General features: G+C 36.2%; 1 protein-coding gene across 1 annotated transcript in view; it reads left to right on the forward strand.

Annotated features, from left to right (window-relative positions):
* Positions 1 to 22,143, forward strand: part of LOC132553410 (kelch-like protein 5) — a 29,842-nt gene extending 7,699 nt beyond the window's left edge. Inside the window, exons 4-6 of the mRNA XM_060217656.1 lie at positions 6,719 to 6,901; positions 17,889 to 18,044; positions 21,644 to 22,143. Coding sequence (XP_060073639.1) covers positions 6,719 to 6,901; positions 17,889 to 18,044; positions 21,644 to 22,143 — 839 coding nt within the window. The remainder of the gene's footprint in view (positions 1 to 6,718; positions 6,902 to 17,888; positions 18,045 to 21,643) is intronic.
* Positions 22,144 to 25,488: the final 3,345 nt, after the last annotated feature.

Genomic DNA, 25,488 nt, shown 5'->3' on the forward strand with positions numbered 1-25,488 from the left:
AAACAGATTAAGGAATTAAAATTATTTTTAAAATGTAAAGATAAATTTTATGTTTAGAGAATTATCGTTACTCAAAATTTACCTCACACATGCTTTTCACAGTAACGTTGTATAGATGAATTACTAGAAGTCTTATATTTTCTGGTTGGGAATCCTTTTTGATACTGTTTTTTTTTAAAATTCGAAGTTAGCAGACATATGCACCAGTGTCCAATCAATCAAGATAGAAATATCTATCTCCCAGAAAATTTGTTATAGCACCATGTATGTGTATGATATTGTAAGTTATAGTTAGAGTATATCCATAGATGAAAGTTATTTACGAAACAATATACTGTGGCACAGGTTTCTAGTAACACTTGCTGTATACAATAGACTTCAAGAATAAGAGGTATACGCATTTTCAATCATAGACTTTCAGGAGCAACATCGTTTTTAAATGATATCTTCTACCACAGTTGGGTGTATTTCAACTCACAAGGCAGTCATTGATTATTACGACTGTTTTGTAAACAAAATGGATCAACCACGCGTGGATTACACTCTAAACGCAACTAATTGGCTAACACGGTGAATTTTGACCGGAAGGTAGTCCGCCTTTGTTGTTGTAATTATTTTATTTTCATAATTATCACATTATCTCATTGAATATAATGAACCCGCTAATCACTTTTTATGATTTGCAATGAACTATAATGTTTCAACATATTTATATTATTGTCTGGGTTAAATATTAATAGGCGGCATATAGGTCATATAATTACGCCCAATCTGCTGTTATCGTAAACAAAACACACGTGGCTTCAGAACAGGTCTACTCATCGTGGTATAACGTTTTGATTGTGGAAAAAATGTCACACAAACTCTTTGTTGTTGTTGTATATGGTATTTCTTTTTTTAACAGATGCAAAGTATTTTGTTAAAGAATATGAAATAAGCGAGAACAGTGTACTTTTGGTCTGACTAGCATCATGACAGTTACAGAGAGTAGAATATACTGACGGTCAAACGTTAGGGACTTCAGAACAATTTGCAATTTGTGTGACTATTGCAATCCCCCCAGCACCCTCCCCCATCCATGTTCTAATGACGTTTAGGGGAAGAGTTGTTTAACATTTCATGATAACTCCGCTATCTATTGAATCATTGACCACTTGTAAAAATACACAGAAATGTAGTTATCACATATTATCTTTTCATCAATCTCCTGCAAAATGTTGACCAAACTGGGAAAAGGCAATTCTTTCAAAAAAAGGAATTATTTATTTATCATGTAAGCAATATGTTGATATCGCTAGATAATGTAATTATTGCTGTGTATTTTGGCGAAGTTTCGTAATTTGACACCAATGTAAAGTCATTTTCTCCCAAAGAGATTACTCTCCATGTTTTGACAGTTCTCTGATCGGATCTAGCCAATAGTGGAGTTATATAAATCATTTAAACACGTGTTCCTTGATATTTGCCATTTAAACACGAGTGTCATATGAATTTACGATCCCTGTCATCCGAACAGGCAATGCCGAGACTTGAGTTCATGCAATTTGGAGATTACCAGAACTTGGTGTATATATGTATAATATAGGGTTTGCCTTACTTGACAAGGCATTAAGAATCAAATGTTTAAATAGCCTGATTAATTAGACGGGAGTTTGAAACCTATACCCAAAAGAGATATATGTTCAACGCTTATCAGCTGTCGAGGCCGACCCTATTAGCGAGATAGCATTCCATTATTGACTGTTGAGAGCCCTCCCCCGCATATGAGATACGATACCCGCTATGAGTTCAATTGCAGCGTCTTGTCCATAAAACTAACAGTGTAATGGAAACAGCGCGTGCACGATGTGATAACATGTTATCCAATCGGGACGTAGGTCCGGTTAGAGCTATGGTAGGCGCTTTTGACGCTATGATTTTCCTGGTGATTTACGATCTAGAAACGTCTAAATTGACAACGTTTGAAGTCTAAAAATGAAACTTAATGGAAAGATTGTGCAATGAACGTTGACTTGATTCCTATAATTATAACCTATGAAGTCAACTCTCTACGTGAAAAGGTTTGCAAACACTACTTCAATAGCTGATGTTTGCCACAATAGTTTGTAAACATGTAGGCACCACAAACATCACGTCACACACACAAACATCTTAGTTTGACAAATTACAATTACAGGTTGAAATCTTATGTATGACATTTGGGATGAATTATAATACATTCCATGCTACGTTACAAAACAACAATTATATAACGTATGCAAAGAATAATTATTATCTATGTTTCTTAAGATTTACTCTCTATGTAAAATGATGTCGATTGCGTAAATGAATTGCCGAACCATTTTCCTATTATTATTAAGTAGTAATTCACATTAAAAATACTGTTGTATAACGTGTTCGATTCGTTATTTGGAATGACTGTGGTATACTGACAAGAAAGAAGCGGAACGAAATCCTCAAACAATTAACACCTATTGGGAGTTGCATTATCTTGCTGTGAATGTAAGAGCATTGTTCGACATATATCTTGTAGATATATACGTACGACTACAAAAACATCCGACATTAAGCCAGGCTACTAACGTCCTATCACTTCAAAAATGATGCTTTCAAACTTACATTTGATATTTGATAGCAGCCATTTATAAGTAAACAGATTATATTGTTTGTTTTAATGTGCAAGGCTTGCAGGATATCACAAAAATGCATTACAACAGCTAGTAGTACGTTCATTGTCACGTAGTTTGATAAATCCGATACAACAACTGATTCATACATCTGTCTCGTCTTTGTAGGGCTCGTCAGTAATTGCAAGGGCCTAAAATGCTAAACCAATGGGGCGACTGAGGAAATTAAACTTGGTCAAAACACATAATTCATTGTTTTTTTATTGAATAAAGTATTCATTGTAGTTGGTTTTTCAATGAAGTCAAATAATGCAGGGTTTGTGGTAAAATACGATCGCCATGTTGATAAATCTAGGTGTTCAACGAAAACTCGTCATCGATGTCATCATATGTATATGAAGAATTTTTTTCCCAATATTCTATTAGATTTATCGCAACGTTCGAGTCGAATATGTGTGTGGTTTTAATTAGATAATTGATTAATTAATTTATTTATTTATTTATTCATACCGTTAACCTCTGTCCATTTCCTACATATGATATTCATTAAGAAAGTCCAATCATTTGAAATGAATCTCGCTTAGTGTTTTGCAATACCAAATCATTAAACTTATATACGTCTATAAAATATAGGCTCTCACCCCAGGAATCTTAAAAAGACCAGTTTGTTATCGATTTTTTCCGTTTAACTTTGGTACTTGTTAGTTACACTCATCACTGGGGTTTGATATGGTGTTGCTGACACCGGCTCCCAGCTGTCACATCTACATTAAGTTACAGAACCGTAATTTTTCTAACCTTGAAGTTTTCATGTAAAATACCAAGAGTGATTTCAATATTTGTTTATGAATGTTTTAAAGATATATGCGTGTTATAGTTCTCTGATGCACGGTAGAAGGAGGTGTAGGGTAGGCGTCAAAACTACAATACCTCGAGGTAGTTTTTAGATAAAAACTCCACAAAACATACCCCAGCATTTTATGAGACACTATATCTTTTTCCTATCAGTTTCCTGACAGGAATACGTTTTGTTGAGAAAGGTATATTTACATAATTACCTGATTTAGCAACCAGAAGAGAAAAATACTTTTTACAATAAGCGTTCTTTGTGACATGTGCTGTTTTCCACTGACAAACAGACAGACATTCTTTATTTCATCTTATTACAAATTAAACTCTCTTGTCGTTTTTAACAGTTTCAACAATTACAGCATAAACATTATGCATGTCTATATATATATATATATATAGATTCTTACAATATTCTTCAAACTACCTGTATATTGAAGAGCTACTGTAGAGAAATCAGTTCTGTGAACATCCCAGTAAGTTTGTCGCTTATTGTGACCATTATATTGTCTTATTCTCCGTCATCCAGATAGATTCCTTCCAACAAGAATGAAAGAAACATTTTCGTCTTATCCTACCATGTTGTAATGTATATATTTTTCAACGCTTATAGAATTCAATATTTTTTCCAGCAAGATGTCTCCGGTTTTGAATAATGCCAGACTTTGAACGAGGTGTTAAACGTCGTTCTTCACAACTTTTTAACACAATTCACACATCACGTTTGGAAATTTAGCCTTGTAGAAGGGTCTGATTGATTCACAAGTTTTCCGTGTACTTTTGTTAAACTTCAAAGTTAGAGACTATAATGGATTTGGTCCTATGTATTATTTAATTAATTAAGTTGCGCACTGATGAAACGAATTTAATCCGCTTTGGTGAATACCAACATTTATTGGACTGTAAAGTGTTCATTCTACCAACTGCACGCGCTTTTAAACAAAAAAGTAATTCCCGCGAAAATGTAAAATAAATATATATCACACATTGAGATATCGTTATATATAATTTATATATCACACATTGAGATATCGTTATGTATAATTTATATATCACACATTGAGATATCGTTATATATAATTTATATATCACACACTGAGATATCGTTATGTATAATTTATATATCACATATCACATGTATAATTTATATACTGAGATATCGTTATGTATAATTTATATATCACACACTGAGATATCGTTATTTACAATTTATATATCACACATTGAGATATCGTTATGTATGATCTATATATCACACATTGAGATATCGTTATGTATAATTTATATATCACACACTGAGATATCGTTATGTATAATTTATATATCACACATTGAGATATATCACACATAATTTATATATCACACACTGAGATATCGTTATGTATAATTTATATATCACACACTGAGATATCGTTATATATATTTATATATCACACACTGAGATATCGTTATGTATAATTTATATATCAAGCATTGAGATATCGTTATGTATAATTTATATATCACACACTGAGATATCGTTATGTATAATTTATATATCACACACTCAGATATCGTTATATATAAGAAATATATCACACATTGAGATATCGTTATGTATAATTTATATATCACACATTGAGATATTGTTATGTATAATTTATATATCACACACTGAGATATCGTTATGTATAATTTATATATCATTGAGATATCGTTATGTATAATTTATATATCACACATTGAGATATTGTTATATATAATTTATATATCACACATTGAGATATTGTTATATATAATTTATATATCACACATTGAGATATTGTTATGTATAATTTATATATCACACATATATATAATTTATATGATACAAAAAATGTTATTTCATTTCCGCAAAATTTTATTTAAAAAGATTAGAAGGATAGGGTTTCAGGCAAAGAATAGATAACCCTTGGCCTTATACATGCGGAATGATACAGTCATTGTAATGATGTAACACGTGACTGTATATATTACAATTGTATCTTTTATCAAACAATTACCGACGTGTACATTTTATAGCAATCAGGGAATACCAATATGCAAATTGAAGCCGGTAAGTGAAGGATCTATTGTTAGTAAGTTGGTAAGTGGTAAGATAAACTCTCCTCAGGTTTTATCGTTCTTTCATTTAACTGGTTAATTAAATTTTGGGGTAAGTGCGCCTTCCCATCTGTTTTTTTACGAACATTTATTCCAAATTGAATTTTCTTCAGTCGTCTTAGTAAGGCTAAAGACAACACTTAAGGGCAAAACTGCTGTGTTATGCAGTTCAATTTGTTTCACTTAGCTTAAATCCCTGTGTTGAAATGTGCTATTCATTTGTGCGTTGTGTGCAAACTTTATGTTGAAATGTGCTATTGACTTGTATGTCGTGTACAATGTTTGTATTGAAATGTGCTATTGACCTGTATGTCGTATACAATGTTTGTATTGAAATGTGCTATTGACTTGTGTGTCGTGTACAATGTTTGTATTGAAATGTGCTATTGACTTGTGTGTCGTGTACAATGTTTGTATTGAAATGTGCTATTGACTTGTGTGTCGTGTACAATGTTTGTATTGAAATGTGCTATTGACTTGGGTGTCGCTTACAATGTTTGTATTGAAATGTGCTATTGACTTGTATAACGTGTACAATGTTTGTATTGAAATGTGATATTGACTTGTGTGTCGTGTACAATGTTTGTATTGAAATGTGCTATTGATTTGTGTGTCGTGTACAATGTTTGTATTGAAATGTGCTATTGACTTGTGTGTCGTGTACAATGTTTGTATTGAAATGTGCTATTGACTTGTGTGTCGTGTACAATGTTTGTATTGAAATGTGCTATTGACTTGGGTGTCGCTTACAATGTTTGTATTGAAATGTGCTATTGACTTGGGTGTCGTGTACAATGTTTGTATTGAAATGTGCTATTGATTTGTGTGTCGTGTACAATGTTTGTATTGAAATGTGCTATTGACTTGTGTGTCGTGTACAATGTTTGTATTGAAATGTGCTATTGACTTGGGTGTCGCGTACAATGTTTGTATTGAAATGTGCTATTGACTTGTGTGTCGTGTACAATGTTTGTATTGAAATGTGCTATTGACTTGTGTGTCGTGTACAATGTTTGTATTGAAATGTGGTATTCAATCGCTAATCAGTTCCGTCAGAATGTTCCGTCCTTTGTCTATTCTATATCCTCTATATTTTAACTGTATTTTGCCTTGTTTCACAGTTGCTGTTCTGGGAGGGTTCCTATACGTTGCTGGCGGAGAAAAACTTTACACCAATAGCACTCCGAGCGACCGTGTGTTCCGGTTTGATCCTCGCCACCACACCTGGCTTCAGGTTGCTAGTATGAATCACAAGAGGCAGAGCTTTCCTATGTTGGTACTCAACGGCATGCTCTTTGTTCTTGGTACGTAACTGTCATTTGTACTCGGTACGTGGAGGTTCGCTGTCATAACATTTCAAACAGAGATCCCACTTCTATTGGCTTTTAATCAAAGACAGGAAAGCTTATTCTTAGACAGGTCGAAGAAAAATGTGAAATTGGTAAACGATATTCTTTTCACACTTTCAAGTCAGACTAAAAAAAACAAATATCTGATTATGTACTGGTAGATGTTTCATTTCAATCATTCTGCTATTTTGATTTGGCATAAACATTGAAAATGTTAATGTAATTTGATGTGTTTCTGTTGTTTGACATTCACCGCTATTATTATCACCCACATAGAACTATGACTAGGTGTCTTGACATTTTTTTTTTTTTTTTTTTTTTTTTTTTTGACGGGGGGGGGGGGGGGGTAATGTTCAGTCTACCAGTTTTGATTTGACGTAAACCATGGTGAGTAAGGGTCTGTCGTTGTGATGGACGTTAACCATGTTGCGTAAGCGTCTACCAGTGTGCTTTGACGTTAACCATGGTGAGTAAGCGTCTATCGTTGTGATGGACATTAACCATGGTGAGTAAACGTCTACCAATGTGATTTGACGTTAACCATGGTGAGTAAACGTCTACCAGTGTGATTTGACAATAACCATGGTGAGTAGGTGTCTACCTTTGTGATTGCCACACATTCGACGAACTATAACTAGGATTCGTCATGTAAGCCATTGAAACTCTCCACCAGAATCTGTTGTCAAACATCAGTCATAAGAGACAATTATGAACTTAATGATGTGAGGGCGAAAGTAAACAGCTGACGAAACGATCCACGGTTTGTATATTCAAAGCACATCATCAAACAGTATGACTAGTAATGACAGTTAATTATCACGGAAGCTGAATAACGGTTATCATGGCGTCGTTATATTGGTAACAAGCTTTCAACACATCATCACTTTTATACGCAAAGATGTACATTGTATCTATATTAGTAAGTTGCTTGATGACGTCACCACCTTAGCAACATAGCAACCATTGTTCATATGATTTGCACATTTTTCGTTATATAGTATTTCAACATGGTTCACTTTGCTTGCTAGTCATTGACATTGTGCAGAGAAGGACAAAATTTAATGCCATGATTAATGAAGGAATTTATTGAAGGTCTAGCTGCCTGAGACACATTTTTACAGTGCTATCACACAGAAATGTATATCTGGATAGGAGAGAATAACACCCCATCCGCTTACATTATACGGACAACTGACTAACAGTTGTTACAGTCCAAATAAATATGGTCTGTTATAAGATTTCAGACGGTTTCTGTCCCTGCGAATGCTATCGCTATTGCTATGAAAAATGAATAGTCATCATTCTATCTGAAGGCGTGGTGTGTATTGTTTTGGAACAGAAATTCACCTTCCATTACGCTGTTTAGAATACATCAGATGTTACAGATCTCCTGGCAATACAACAGCATTAAAGGCAAAATTAACTCTCAAAATATGATAGTCTGAACTGCCTCAACAAGTCAGAGCTGTGAAATGACAAAATAGTTTTAATTTTGTTTAAGTCTGTAAACAATGTCGGCCTGACTATTATCATTTAAACACATTTCTTCGTTTAGAACTTCGGTTTCACTTACTATACAAATCATGTTGTAATATATGAAACACTGAACGAATATACCTGGTAAGTAACAATTGGAACAAATCATTAACACAACACGTTTTACTTCAGGTTACAACCTCGTCTGTCAATACACTTATACTGATAACAAGGTCTATAACTACATGTACATCGGCCTAACGAGACGTCCCCATTTCGGGACATCTCGCTGGCTGTGCTCTAAATGGACAGACAAATATTTTTTTCTTTAATTTGATGTATGATTCAGTATTTGCATGCCCTAAAGCTGTCGCCAGACTTCATCAAACATCGTTAAATTGTCAGGCATTCTCGTGTGGCAGCGAAATAAGACACCGAATCCCTTTGAATTAGCTTCATAATCATCTTTCCTTGACATGTGCGCGATTCCACTTAAACGCAGTGTTAATTGTGAACCTTTACGGATTAACATGTGGTACCTTTTGATTTTATAAACGTTTTCCACAGTAAACATTACAGGGTTTAAAATAACAAGTTTACAAATACACACGACATAATAAAAAACAAACAAACGACAAGAACAAGTAAGTACCAACATGACTAAACAATAATAATCCAAACTCAATAGAACGAGGACAAAATATAGATAAAAGAAAGATTTACACACTCCTAACACGTACAAGGAGAATAAGACAAGGTGTTCCGGAAGAGTCACCATTTTCTGTTTCCTCGATAGCATCCACCATCTTGGTCAATCCAAGTAAGTTTTGTCAGGTTTTCACCTGAGAACACGATATAAAACAACGGAATCCATAGGCAAATGAATGAACATCAAATACAGCCAGTATGTTTTAAAACCCATGTGTTACAAAGGAGGAGTGGCAATTTGGGCCTTCTGGCGGCCATGACCGATATTTTTTATTTCTTGTGTAGGAATTCCTTGGGGTTAGGCGGTCATGATATGACATAAAATTAAGGTCAGATCTGAGCCATTCATTAGTTATGGGGGGGTAAAGTGGGGGGTAAAATTCATAAACAGCTCCATTATGACAAACCTACATTATATTTTTGGATTTTTTCTTCTTAATTTTCATGTAATAATCCATATCAAAACATTCATTAGTAAAATTGATTGAAAAAAATATTCCATTGTTGAAAAGTAGGTCATGGTAATTAAGCTCATTAATTGCGAATTATATTAAAGATGAACTTAATTTTCTGCCTTAATGTACATAAAAACAATACCTTTATCATGTACCATGTTTTAATAAGAAATATTTTTGCATACTTTAAAGAAAACAAAGAAGAGGCGGTGCTTTGAATTTTAGTTCGACAACTTTGACCATATGTCTGTATCTAGTGGTTTTACCGAAGTATTAACACAGAAATGGCTAATGAAAGATATCAATCTTAACCTCTAGTGTTGCATTTCACTCCACTATACATACAATGGTCGTACACATAGTTACTCATTGTCACTGTCAGACTCAGACCAGTCCTCAATCATCATTGCGTCATCAGCACAGCTGAGGTAGCTTGGTGAGGAAGTTGGGTGTGCTATCCTAGGTGGTGTCGCTCATAAGAAAGGTACCAGAGAACAGATGCAATATGGGCACAGCAGCCCACTACCCTGGCACCAACCTTACACTGGCAATACCAACCAGATATAGGAGTCAAACCAGGGGAATACTCAATCCACAGGTTGTACAGTTTCGAAGCAACATGTCTGGAACGAATCTGAACTTTAATTAAGCCAGGCTTTTCCCTGCATGCCATTAATTCATACTGGCCATCTTCAGACAAGTGCTCCATGGTATATGACTTTGCCTGCTTCAACTGATATACTCCCATGGTAAGATCTCTCAACTCCGGTTCTGTCAGCTGAGGAAAGTCAGGTAAACTGGCCTCATCAAGCTTGACCCATATGGCTCTTTTCCTAGCCAAACCTTCTTTTTCAACTTGAATTTGCAATTTATTGGGACATTTTGACAGAGCCAACATTCGCTCAGCAATGATGAGGTCATTGGGAGAATCAGAGGCAAGTGGGGGGCGAAAAGCATTACAAATTGCACACACAATTCTCACAAAATCACCTACAACTGGAATGAGAGTGTTGGGCAAAACATGTCCCAAGGTCTTCCACTGCTTAATCCGCCCATTTGCCGACTCCACAACCCACCTTACCTTTGTTACAAGACGAGATTCGTTTGCCTCAGTATGTGTGTGTTGTTTCTGCCCCTTTGGCAAGAAAAATGGCATTTCAGTTTTGATGCCAGCATCATTCAACAGTTCTGTCACATCTCTGAAGCCTCTGTCAACGACAAGAACATCATCATCTTGAAACCAATCCTTGATGTTCTCAGTGTTAGTTTTCAACATGTGTTTTGTAATGTTGGCATCATTATTTCGACCGTCTGCTAAATATGGGCCTAGGACAGACAGTATATAGCCATCTGAGGCCACAAGAAGCATTGGTTTCAGGAGAGGGCGTCCTTTGTGCATCGAAAAAGAGCGTCGTTGGAAAGTATAGTTGCTGGACTTTTCAACATAAATATATGTGCCATCAGCAACAGCTATAGCGACATCTTCACCAGAGGCAAACATCTTCCTTGCAAATACCGTTGTATGGTTTTGAATTACTTGTTCTCTAGTGATGTGTTGCAGGCCAAGGTGTGAAGGAACGAAGTGGGTCATCAATGCTTGGCGAGCTGAATGAATACATTTTCCACATATTCTCTTTGTCATGTTGAACAGAGAAGCTAATATTGATAAAGACATGCCAGTCCTCAACTTTACAAGCAGGATGGCTAATGCAGTTCTTGCGCTTCTGTTCAGTGTAGAGTAAAGAGAGGGATTAACTGATCGTAAAAGGTCAGAAAATTGATTTTTATACAGACCTGTGAGACGGTAGTAATCTTGATCAGTTAATCCATCTGAGGAATCAAAGTCTAAACAACTTTTCTTTGAAGCAGCTGCCCTAAGTGTCAAAAGGATCTCTGATATTTCAGAAGAATCCAGTTCAGTGTCTTTGCTGGAATATGCGAGTGAAGATAGACTATCAGATGGGAAATCACCATTCACTATGTGGGAAGAACAACATCTGCAGGTGTTTGGGACAAGGATACCTGTCTTAATAAAAATCTTTACTCGCATTTCTGTTGAGAGCATTACCATTTTACTTTTACATTCCTCTCTTAACATTTTACAAATGAAACATCGAGATTCACCTAATGTAGCCCGTGGAATGTCAAGTTTGATTTTTTTGTTTTAGGTGACTCAAGCTGGTGCTCTACATCGCTACTAGGATGTTCAGTAGATGAATGGTGATTGTAGTATCTTCCCCTGCATTTTTTACATACGGGGTCACCAAACCTTAAGGCATCATTAATATTTGCTTTCAAGTAAGACAGAATGTCTGTTTTATTCAGACAACAGAGCCTTACTTTATATTGTGCTTTACAACAAGCGCACTGCCTGTGCACTGGCATATTGATAAAAGAAAAGAAAACAGGGCATAAACTTAGAAAACACTCCTTATTAAAACCTTAATTTGGATGAACAAAATTATGAACAACAGTTGAATTACAATTATATGTCTAAATTATATGTACAATATCAGTGACAGTCAAACCAAGAAAGTATACTAAAATCGCTGAGGTTGTGAAGTGTAGTTGCCACGTATTAATTGTATATATAAGGGTATATGAACTGTCTGAGACAAGGTGCACATGTATACTCACCGGTAGACACAAAGATCCTTAACAAGGTATATGTCAGGGGATGGCATTATATCCCGCCATTTTAGCTTAAAGCTCAACCAGCCGTACCAAACTGGTTTAAATATCTCTACATTTATCAAGCAATTTATTTTAAACAGTTCTTAATGCAGTACAATTTAACATTTATTTATTAGATATTTATTATCTAATATAATTACATAAGACAACTCTGATATCAACCAAAAGTTGTCAAAAGTGTGAACCCGCCCCCTCCCATTAATTAATTCTCCATTTTCTATAAAGTATTCAAAAATAAATCTTACTAAAGCATGACACATGATAAAGGTATTGTTTTTATGTGCATTAAGGCAGAAAATTAAGTTCATCTTTAATATAATTAGCAATTAATGAGCTTAATTACCATGACTTACTTTTCAACAATGGAATATTTTTTTCAATCAATTTTACTAATGAATGTTTTGATATGGATTATTACATGAAAATTAAGAAGAAAAAATCCAAAAATATAATGTAGGTTTGTCATAATGGAGCTGTTTATGAATTTTACCCCCCACTTTACCCCCCCATAACTAATGAATGGCTCAGATCTGACCTTAATTTTATGTCATATCATGACCGCCTAACCCCAAGGAATTCCTACACAAGAAATAAAAAAAATATCGGTCATGGCCGCCAGAAGGCCCAAATTGGCACTCCTCCTTTGTTTGTCAGTCGAGGACTTCTAGCACAGAAAACGTGATAATGGGAACAGGCCGTTGAATATCGAATCAACTGCGACATGTTAAAAACACCATCGGTTCGGGATGCAGGGATGCTTCTATCCAGAAATGAATAATTCACAGTAGGGAAATTGAAATCATCACACTTATCACGTAGCTTGGCGGAAAGCTGTTTGTTTTCGTTGTAGGAAAAATCTATATATTTGGCTAGCAGTTATAATAACAAATTTGAACAAAAACACCAAGAAAATACCAATATGGCAACATAATCATTTTTTAAACTCAAATTCCATAAACTAGGGCAAAATATGAACAAATGAAAGATTTATACGTAGACTCCTGAAAAAAGTACACTGAGAATAAGATATGGTGTTCCGGAAGAGTATTCGTCTTCTGCTTCATCGACGACATCCGCCATGTAAACCTTAGTCTATCCAAAAATAATGTCACGTTCTCAAATGAGAACAAGGTACACAACAACGGAAACAACAGGCAAACTAACGTGCATCAAACACGTCCAGCTTCATATCACACAAAGAAGGAGAATATATATCGCTATAGCGACCATAAAACGGTAACAGTAAACATCACAAACATAAACAATGTGCATTGTTTAACACAATATATATCAAGAGTGGGTGTTTGTATGTTGGTGAGGGTGCGTGTGTGTAAGTGTGTGTGTGTGTGTGTGTGTGTGTGTAAGGGGGCGTGGGTTGGTATGTATGTCTATATATATAAACATATACACTGCGGATGAATTTTTATACCGATGCACGAATGATATAATGGTCATGGCAATTATGAATAGTGGTGAGAGGAAGTGTGTGTCATGTTTTCTTGTGTATGTTTGTATTTATGTGAAAATTTCCAAAAATAAACAAATGCAAAAAAAAAATATATATATATATCAAGAGCCAGATCTTAGTTGTAAATTTCAAATTAATAATCATAATTGTTTGTTAAAAACGTTTGTGTTTTTACAAGGTGAGTATCAGAAAATCTCCTTAGGATTGTTCGTATTATTTGTGATAGGATCAATAAATCTAGCTACTCAGTAATTACGTTAGACCGTTGGGTGTACTCCAAGGACACTAGCGTTAATTTACTACTGGGGTGTGTACAACACTGATACGATCAAATTATCAAAAGTTACATGTGCTTTATCTTGGAAACACTTAAATACTTGATACAGGGAAATTTGCCCCAAGAGTTTCTCATTATTAACGAATAAAAAAGTATCTCTTAGAAATCCTATCAAGAACATCACAAATATTCCACTCAATAATGTGATATCATCTCTGATTGTTGTCGGAATCAAGGACATTTTGGTTTAAGGCTATTTGTCGCCCAATAGTAGTTGTCAGAATCAAGGACATTTTGGTTTAAGGCTATTTGTCGCCCAATAGTAGTTGTCGGAATCAAGGACATTTTGGTTTAAGGCTATTTGTCGCCCAATAGTAGTTGTCAGAATCAAGGACATTTTGGTTTAAGGCTATTTGTCGCCCAATAGTAGTTGTCGGAATCAAGGACATTTTGGTTTAAGGCTATTTGTCGTTTGCTAGTAGTTGTCGGAATCAAGGACATTTTGGTTTAAGGCTATTTGTCGCCCAATAGTAGTTGTCGGAATCAAGGACATTTTGGTTTAAGGCTATTTGTCGCCCAATAGTAGTTGTCGGAATCCAGGACATTTTGGTTTAAGGCTATTTGTCGTTTGCTAGTAGTTGTCGGAATCAAGGACATTTTGGTTTAAGGCTATTTGTCGTTTGCTAGTAGTTGTCGGAATCAAGGACATTTTGGTTTAAGGCTATTTGTCGTTTGCTAGTAGTTGTCGGAATCAAGGACATTTTGGTTTAAGGCTATTTGTCGCCCAATAGTAGTTGTCATAATCAAGGACATTTTGGTTTAAGGCTATTTGTCGCCCAATAGTAGTTGTCAGAATCAAGGACATTTTGGTTTAAGGCTATTTGTCGCCCAATAGTAGTTGTCAGAATCAAGGACATTTTGGTTTAAGGCTATTTGTCGCCCAATAGTAGTTGTCGGAATCAAGGACATTTTGGTTTAAGGCTATTTGTCGAATCAAGGCCCAATAGTAGTTGTCAGAATCAAGGACATTTTGGTTTAAGGCTATTTGTTGTAGTTAAATAATCAAGGACATTTTGGTTTAAGGCTATTTTTGCTAGTAGTTTCGGAATCAAGGACATTTTGGTTTAATGCTATTTGTTGCCCAATAGTAGTTGTCGGAATCAAGGACATTTTGGTTTAAGGCTATTCGTCGTTTGCTAGTAGTTGTCATAATCAAGGACATTTTGGTTTAAGGCTATTTGTCGTTTGCTAGTAGTTGTCGGAATCCAGGATATTTTGGTTTAAGGCTATTTGTCGTTTGCTAGTAGTTGTCGGAATCAAGGACATTTTGGTTTAAATTAGTGCAAATCAAGGACCTGCTAGTAGTTGTCGGAATCAAGGACCATTTTGGTTTAAGGCTATTTGTCTAAATTAGTGCAAATCCCTGCCAGTAGTTGTCAAGGACCATGGATATTCTAAATTAGTGCAAATCCCTGCTAGTAATTGTTGGGACCAGTAGTTGTCGGGACCATGGATTCTAAATTAGTGCAAATCCCTGCTAGTAGTTGTCGGGACCATGGATATTCTAAATTAGTGCAAATCCCTGCTAGTAGTTGTCGGGACCATGGATATTCTAAATTAGTGCAAATCCCTGCCAGTAGTTAGTCGGGACCATGGATTTTCTAAATTAGTGCAAATCCCTGCCAGTAGTTGTCGGGACCATGGATATTCTAAATTAGTGCAAATCCCTGCTAGTAGTTGTCGGGACCATGGATATTCTAAATTAGTGCAAATCCCTGCTAGTAGTTGTCGGGACCATGAATATTCTAAATAAGTGCTAATCCCTTCTAGTAGTTGTCGGACTAAGGACATTCTCACATGACTGGAGAAAATCATAAAAATGATATAAAAATTCTCACTTCTCATTCATTCTCATTCAAATCCCTGCTAGTAGTTGTAGGGACCATGGATATTCTAAATTAGTGCAAATCCCTGCTAGTAGTTGTCGGGACCATGGATATTCTAAATTAGTGCAAATCCCTGCCAGTAGTTGTCGGGACCATGGATTTTCTAAATTAGTGCAAATCCCTGCTAGTAGTTGTCGGGACCATGGATATTCTAAATTAGTGCAAATCCCTGCTAGTAGTTGTCGGGACCATGGATATTCTAAATTAGTGCAAATCCCTGCCAGTAGTTGTCGGGACCATGGATTTTCTAAATTAGTGCAAATCCCTGCCAGTAGTTGTCGGGACCATGGATATTCTAAATTAGTGCAAATCCCTGCTAGTAGTTGTCGGGACCATGGATATTCTAAATTAGTGCAAATCCCTGCTAGTAGTTGTCGGGACCATGGATATTCTAAATTAGTGCAAATCCCTGCTAGTAGTTGTCGGGACCATGAATATTCTAAATAAGTGCTAATCCCTTCTAGTAGTTGTCGGACTAAGGACATTCTCACATGACTGGAGAAAATCATAAAAATGATATAAAAATTCTCACTTCTCATTCATTTTTTTCTGAAGCTTAAACTTAACTTAAGCTTCATGATACTTTATTTTTTAACAATGGAACTTTTTTTAATAAAGGACACGGGTTGCCGATAAGTTCTGTTATATGTAGTTTCTATCTAGTGGCAAATGCTATTCTGTTATAAAATTAATATATATACAGAATTTGTCTTTTATGAGCATTCATGTACAGATATAGCCCTTCGTCATGGTAAGGTGTTGACCAATAACAACCTAGGACTGTTTTATGAATATGCCTTGTACAATGTATAGAATAAGTTGTAGAAGATATGTTTTGATAATTGATTGTGTTTTTCAGTATAAATACTTATCCATTAATAATTAAACAATTGAGAAGTCATAATTAAATATCAGCACGCGACATATTACATACAGACACCTTAACAGAAACATAATTGTGAAGAATAAACAATTCTGATGGATTAAAACAATGGAATATGGGTATACATTTCATTAATTACATATACATATCTCATAATGATATCGGTGACTAACATTCCCAAGGTTTTCCAAATGTGTTGAATATATAACATGCAGCCATACTTTCACAAAACATCAGTAAAATGCATTACATGACATATTATGAAGAAATTTCACAATATATGTCAAATGGTTGTACAACCTTTTATAATTAACAACATTACTGAATATTTGAATGACAATTTTGACACAGTTACAGGAAATGTTTAATGTAAGACTTCTCAAATTTATTTCTGCAGGTATTGAAATGCTGATCAGGAAGGAGACATAAAAAGAATGTCTTTTTTGTATAGAACATTCTGATTTTAGTGAATTCTATAAAGTAAATATATTTCTGTAATATCATAACAAGTGAGCAAAATGGTAGAAAAATGGTATTTTTCCTCTGTTCAGAAACTGATCAATAATCATACAAGTTTGACGTAATTGTTAATAAAACTAAAATGTGACTAGCACCTTTAAAATACAGGTAGCAGTAGATCAGATTACACCTCATGTTGAATATGTTGTCGTATTTGCACACCATACATCTGTTTCCTTCTTCTTGGACTCCACTGTTATGTTCTGGACTAGAAATACAGAAATGCGAAATGAAAACAAAAGGACCAAGACAAATAAAGGTATAGAAGATGTGGTTTAAAACTGTCCTTCAGTTGGTAAATTTTATATTTGATATATTTTAAGCGGCTTCAAGTGCCTGTGTTATTTTTAATATACCGATACACAGGTGTTGTTAAAATACATTTGTCTCCGCCAAGGTCACCTGCTGATTGTGCTGTAATGGAGAATTCATCCTTTTCGGGAGGGGGAAGTCGCATTTATGTTATAAAGCGTGATTTAACACTGGAATATATATTATATCTTAATGTTTCGATAGGTGGACGAGAGGACGAATTTAAGGCACTGTCGTCTGTTGAGAAGTACAATCCCCAACTGGACAGATGGGAGGAGGCACCTTCTCTCAGTAGTCCACGCCGGTGTGTGTCAGCAGCTGTACTCAACGGACGTCTGTATACGGCTGGAGGCACTGGTGGTAATGCAAACAATCCATTTACGTTATTACAGTTTCACGTGTAGTATGTGTCCAAAATGGAAAGTTATGTCAAACTAACCAGATGTTCTATTTTACACCACATGGCTGACAACATAACGAAATGATCGTGTACCAAACCTTTTCTGACAAGTCTATATATAGCTCTGAATGTAACTTTCTATATCTTTTCTCAGCTTTTTTTAAAAACTCATTACCAATTAATCATTGCTTGATTTCACTTTTTTCCCACGCGTTCTAGACAGAAGTCAGTTGATACTTAACCGAGCACATCAGTCTCTTTAAAGTCACCTTTTTTTGTGACAGATTTCATCAACAAAAATAATGCTTTATTTTTTTATATTTGTGAAGGTGGCAGTGGGATGAGCTATAAAAGCTAAGAAATGTATTTTGTCTTTATCCCAACGATAGCATCAAATACCAAGAATCACTTTACTGAACCACGGTGTTGTACATTTCTGTAAAACTTAAACGCTGTAAATCTTGTGTGTAACCCTCAATAAATTTATATCAACGTGTCAAAATTGGATTAAAGTGAGAGCATTTGATAAAAGTTTAACGCTGGAGCATTGAATAAGTATTATACACTGACTTTGTATCAACGTGACATCCTTGCTTCGTACATTTGCACTGTATTAATGTGCCAGTATACATAGATTTGTACTAAGAGGCTAATATTGGGCCTACATAACAAAGAAAAAATAGATGTGAGTTTCCTACTAACACGGATCGTTGCCAACCTTTTCCTCACCTGTCTGAACGATACCCAATCACGACTTATTAACGCGGCGAACTGACGACGCTTTGGCTGTCAATGACACCGGAAATGGGAAATATCGACCGGCACTGGAAAGGAGTAATCAAGAACGTTTATTTAACAGTTAGACAGCCTCTTTTGCACTTAACAAGAGCAGTTTGCGGTTAGATATATGATTCCTGTAAGCATAAAGAAATATTTGTAGAAATAGCAATCATGAAAGTTTAGAAAGCAGATAAAGTTTTCACACTATTGTGAGGGGGATACTACGGTCTAGAAATAGAAAGACAAGTATTTTAGAAAGTTATTCCATATAATGGCAATGCAGGGGTTACCTTTCATAACTTATTGTTTTGAGAACCCGGATGTCATTATACCATACGCCCAGGATGTGTGTAAAGTTGTGTTTCCGGATACACATTTAATTGCCGCCCCAACATTTTTTCCTAATTAAATGCCTTACTTCCAGTTTGATTAGCATAAACATTTCATTTATTTAGACTGAGTACAGTGACTTATAGAAGGATGCATAACGGTAGATCTAGTATGAATGGACTGGATATATAAAGCCATTTAACCTCTTAATATGAGGCCTCTAGCGTGGTACAGGATGTGTATTCTGTTACATACCCGTGACGCCGGCTGTTGGCGTATTCGCGCTGTGTATGTTAACTGACGTCCATCCATCTTCCATTTCTATGAGTTTCGGAAACGTTAACTGGCAGGCAGCTGGCCTCTACTATAGTCCAAATAATAGTAACACTATTGCTATATTGGGCTCTGCAATTTCTCATAAGCTATCAGTTTTCTCGATATCATGTTAAGAAATATCGGAAAGGTGTTTTGTGTTCCTATACAACCAGAGTAGCATTGGAAACGGTGTTTATGTAGGAAGGGTACGATGTACTGAGACAATATATCACATGTCTGTGAAGATCTTATTGTCCGTCATTATAGATGTATCTTTGAACTTCCCTGATAACTTGAACTTAAATTGAATAATGATGAATTGAATACAACATCGCAAATGCCATTAAAATATATCTCTGAATACAACAAATTCGCAAATGTAATATCAACACACCATTAAAAAAAATATATCTCTTACCACAGTTGAAGTGTTCCCTAGTCGGAACTTGATCACGTCTGCTTTAAGTTTGACAGAGATAATAAAAAAAAGCAAACAAAACAATCCCCGTTAAATCGACCCACACATTTTTATTGCCTTGCATTGAACGTGAACGAAGTCCGTAGTTTTAATCAACATTTAAATCAAACCAATTATTAAATTAACGCCGATTACTTTTGTGCAACAGGGTATCAAGGATGCAGCAATGTTTTATGATACACAATCTGATTAAAATTCAATCCTGGCTCCTAATTCTTCTTGTAGGACCCGACAACATCCCGTAAGGGGCCATGCTCTGGTATCCTTTGCACCCTCTGTGCTTCACACAAGGCGTATGGTCGAGCTGACATTGCATCTGCAATAAGTTATTTCGTCCCAGCGTGTAGATCAATCGGATTAAAATTCGTATCCCAATCCTCTCTCCGTTACTCTGCGCAAAGGAGTGAGAATAGGAATCAGCACTTTAATAACATTGACATGTTATGTCGAAATGACTTATAACAGAAAAAGGCTTATGATACTACTTCCCACACCTTCATTCACTTTTAAGATTTGGTAAGCCGTAATTTGATTGGCTCATGCAAAAGTTCTTTAGTACATGACCCTTATGGAATGTTGTCAGATTCTATACTCGTATTATCGATAACCGCAAGAAGCTCTTTTCGCGCGAGATTCGACAGTCCTAACACGGACTACCATTTAAAGTCCCGTCCGCCGAACTGTGGTTAGTAGTTAGTGATTAGCTTGGTGTAGGTGCAAGTTTATCTAAATTGTTTTCCTCATCTTGTAAACCTTTCCAACCATACAGTCGGAACTACTATTCTTCTTTACAAATGTCTATTGCTTTCTGAAATTCCACTTCATTCCTTCAAAATACATCCATTCACAATACCGACTTTTAGGAGAGTCCATTATTTTACAGGACGATGCCTTCATTACACACCACGTGTCCCATACGCGTAGCCAACGTTTTTAAGTGCTTCAATAACGTATGCACTCTCCCATGTGCGTTTGTAACAAATCGAATCGTCAATATTAACAACCAAATAGGAAAACATAAACAAATAATGATAGCCTTTATTAATCGGAAAGGGACGAGTTAATGTGCTTAATATATTTACAGACAATTTCTGTTACAATAACAAGTATACTTCATTAACAGAACACCAAATGACACTGCCAATATCGTTTTATTTCCTGCTTGATATGTTCCCAAAAATGTTGAGTTCCAAAAGTACTCTTCTAACAACAGAATAGTCAAACTTTCATTCTGAACGTAAATGATATGGATTGTGTCTCTCATGATCTGAATATTGGACCCCATTGGAAATACGCCTATTTTATAGCTTTATGGGTAATCCAAGGCCAAAGGCATTTTCATCTGGTTTTATCAAATTTCTCTCTATTTTATTGATGTTTCTAAAATTTTCAACTATTTTACTTAGAAGATTTGCAAGTACAGTCTAATTTAATTTCTGCGATACTAGTTTAAACTGTGATATTTTAAGGTATGTGAAATTCTTCTGTGATATTTGATATTTTATAATTAATAATTTAAGAAATCCACAATAATTCATTACTGATATTAATTGTTATGGAATTGCTTATGTAATATTTGTAATGTGTAATTGTATTATGCCTTTGCCTGAATAAACATAATAATAATTAATGTAGTGATCTAATTTGTATTTACAGGGGGCACAAATACCTACACCTTAGACGTCGTAGAATGTTACAGCCCGGCGAATAACAAGTGGCACCAAAAAAAATCTATCCAAGAAGCTAGATACTTTGCTCATTTGGTCCCTGTGAGAGGTTCGCTGTACCTGTTTGGTGGCGCTAGTGTCGGAAACATGGGGAAGATTTCCTGTGTTGAATCAGTGGAGAAATACACTCCGACCACTGACACATGGGTTACATTGACAAACATGAAGAATCCTCGGGCCGAATTTGGTTGTGCGAGCTTAGGAAGTAAAATCTACGTGGTCGGAGGCCACAACTGGTCCACGAAAGAGCGACTGAGTTCTGTAGATAGCTTTGATGTGGATTCCCAAATATGGAGTGACACTAATACCGTTCCCATCCTTACGCCGCTGACAGGAATCGCATGCTGTGCTTTGACACTATTTGATGATATGCCTTCTGAGTCAAAGAAAAAAACCGAGGATGTTAAGCGCGACAAAGGAAAAGAGTAAATTACACATATCTAAGTAAGGCCTTTTAAGAATTATTCATATTTGTGTACAATGGTTTGATAAGATTTTAAAGTGCCCTTGGTATTTCAAAAGTGTTAATTCATTACCTTTGTACGTCCATCTTGTGTTGAATAAAACTTTTATTGAAACTTCATTGTACGCGATAGATTTTTGAAACTCTCATCACAGATTAATGTAACGACAAAGATGTATGGCTCTTTACTGTGAAGGAAAACCTATTTCATTCCATCGTCTTTGTCGATCTAAAAATACTGATGACGACAGACAAACGTGCATTTGGAGTCACTGTGTCTAAACATTGAACATGTACGTACAGAAAACAAAACAACCTATTGATTCAATAACTGGATTACTACTTATCAAATGGCCTATAGATATGTATATTGAACATGAAGATGACATTTTACCACATCTCCAACACTATCACTGTTACGAGCACTTCCATGTAACTAACTCATCGGCTGCATTCGGGTTTTGGTAAGTAATCGCCGCAGTGCGTTTGAATATGAATAATACAGTTAAGTTTATTAAAAAAAATGATTAAAAAATAAAATAAAATATGATTTCAATGTTAAAAGCATAAGTACTTAACATTTACAGTCCAATCTGTGTTTCTATTTTTCAATATCAGCGCACGCTCTATCAACTTTCGAGAATCAGATTTAAGTTACATCTGATCTCACTGGATTTGGGTCAGTTGCCTAGAAGTTGGTACATGTGTGCGTTATGTGTCAAAATTACATTTGAAGCTGGCGAAGCATCATGTTTTAGTGCATATTGCTGCAGATAGCAACTTTGACGATCTGAAAAAGTAAAACATGATATATCTACAGGATATTTTTTCTGGTGATTGGTATTTTGACATAGCTCACTGAGATTACCTATTCGAATTTTTTGAAATAGGGAAAAAAAATCATTTGACGGTTGTTAACATTCAGATCGAATCATGACATAACATACCATATCAATTAGATATTTTCAAGGCAAAATGTTGCCGATATCAATCGTTCCATGACATACAGAAAGTAAATCGAGACCATTTCTCGGCATTCGGTCATCCGATGTGACGAAATCGTGTGTCGTAAGATACTCTGTCAGCCGATGTGACGAAATCGTGTGTCGTAAGATTCTCTGTCAGCCGATGTGACGAAATCGTGTGTCGTAAGATTCTCTGTCAGCCGATGTGACGAAATCGTGTGTCGTAAGATTCCCCGTCAGCCGATGTGACGAAATCGTGTGTCGTAAGATTCCCCGTCATCCGATGTGACGAAATCGTGTGACGTAAGATTCCCCGTCAGCCGATGTGACGAAATCGTGTGTCGTAAGATTCCCCGTCAGCCGATGTGACGAAATCGTGTGTCGTAAGATTCCCCGTCAGCCGATGTGACGAAACGAAATCGTGTGTCGTAAGATTCTCTGTCAGCCGATGTGACGAAATCGTTTGTGTCGTATGTGACGAAATCGTGTGTCGTAAGATTCTCTGTCAGCCGATGTGACGAAATCGTGTGTCGTAAGATTCCCCGTCAGCCGATGTGACGAAATCGTGTGTCGTAAGATTCTCTGTCAGCCGATGTGACGAAATCGTGTGTCGTAAGATTCTCTGTCAGCCGATGTGACGAAATCGTGTGTCGTAAGATTCTCTGTCAGCCGATGTGACGAAATCGTGTGTCGTAAGATTCTCTGTCAGCCGATGTGACGAAATCGTGTGTCGTAAGATTCTCTGTCAGCCGATGTGACGAAATCGTGTGTCGTAAGATTCTCTGTCAGCCGATGTGACGAAATCGTGTGTCGTAAGATTCTCTGTCAGCCGATGTGACGAAATCGTGTGTCGTAAGATTCTCTGTCAGCCGATGTGACGAAATCGTGTGTCGTAAGATTCCCCGTCAGCCGATGTGACGAAATCGTGTGTCGTAAGATTCCCCGTCAGCCGATGTGACGAAATCGTGTGTCGTAAGATTCCCCGTCAGCCGATGTGACGAAATCGTGTGTCGTAAGATTCCCCGTCAGCCGATGTGACGAAATCGTGTGTCGTAAGATTCTCTGTCAGCCGCTCAGGAGAAATAGTGTGAGCGAAGATTCCCCGTCAGCCGATGTGACGAAATCGTGTGTTTAAGATTCTCTGTCAGCCGATGTGACGCACTCTTTTGTCGTTTGATTGTCTGTATGCGGATGTGACGAAATCGTGTGTCGTAAGATTCTCTGTCAGCCGATGTGACGAAATCGTGTGTCGTAAGATTCTCTGTCAGCCGATGTGACGAAATCGTGTGTCGTAAGATACTCTGTCAGCCGATGTGACGAAATCGTGTGTCGTAAGATTCTCTGTCAGCCGATGTGACGAAATCGTGTGTCGTAAGATTCCCCGTCAGCCGATGTGACGAAATCGTGTGTCGTAAGATTCTCCGTCAGCCGATGTGACGAAATCGTGGGTCGTAAGATTCCCCGTCAGCCGATGTGACGAAATCGTGTATCGTAAGAAAATCAGTAAATGCAGATAAAATCAGACCGGAAGTTGGATTAAATGAAAGCCAGCACATACGAAGTGTCCATACACACTCGGTGTCCTGGACCGGGTCCATAGACTTGACAAACAGACCAAAATTTGTGACATCATTTGTACAAATAGATATTTACTTTAAAAAGGACGTCCGATATCTTTAGATTCAATGAGATGAGTAGATTATATTCCGATTTTTCATAGTAGGTATTTGAAATTTGAACTCTCATTTTCATAGAGCGCAGTTACATTATTGTTTCCTGTCATATTCAATACCTTGGTACCTGAAGATTGATATCTAAAAGAGTAAGGAAATGAAGCACACACGAGTGATTTGCTCAGTTTTCAGCCCTGGTAAGTTCTGTAACTTTTCTCTGTTAATGATATTAAGAAAGTGTCTGCATAAAATAAATCACAAATGAGTGATTTGCTCAGTTTTCAGTTCTTATGTGTCCTGTAAGACATCTCTATGTTTATGATATTGAGAAAGTTCCCGGAGAAGCTATCAGATTTGTTTCAATCAGCCAACAAAAATACAAAGGATTGCCAGATACATAAAGTTTTTCCTATAAATCTGTCATACTCTCTATAGTTCCATTCACTGACTATAACTAATACTTAACGGTCTCCACGTGACATCGTCTTTCATCAATCTGACATACCCTCTATAGTTCCATTCAATGACTATAACTAATACTTAACGGTCTCCACGTGACATCGTCTTTCAATGGAACGCCTAGAGTTTCCGTAACAGAGAAATAAATACATTTCGTTATCACAAGATTATTTTGATGCGTGTTTAAAATATTCAGCAGGGAAGGCACAGAACA

The sequence above is a fragment of the Ylistrum balloti genome, unplaced genomic scaffold (genome assembly GCF_031769215.1).
Source record: "Ylistrum balloti isolate Yb309-2 unplaced genomic scaffold, AGI_CSIRO_Ybal_v1 Utg370324, whole genome shotgun sequence".
Classification (NCBI taxonomy): domain Eukaryota; kingdom Metazoa; phylum Mollusca; class Bivalvia; order Pectinida; family Pectinidae; genus Ylistrum; species Ylistrum balloti.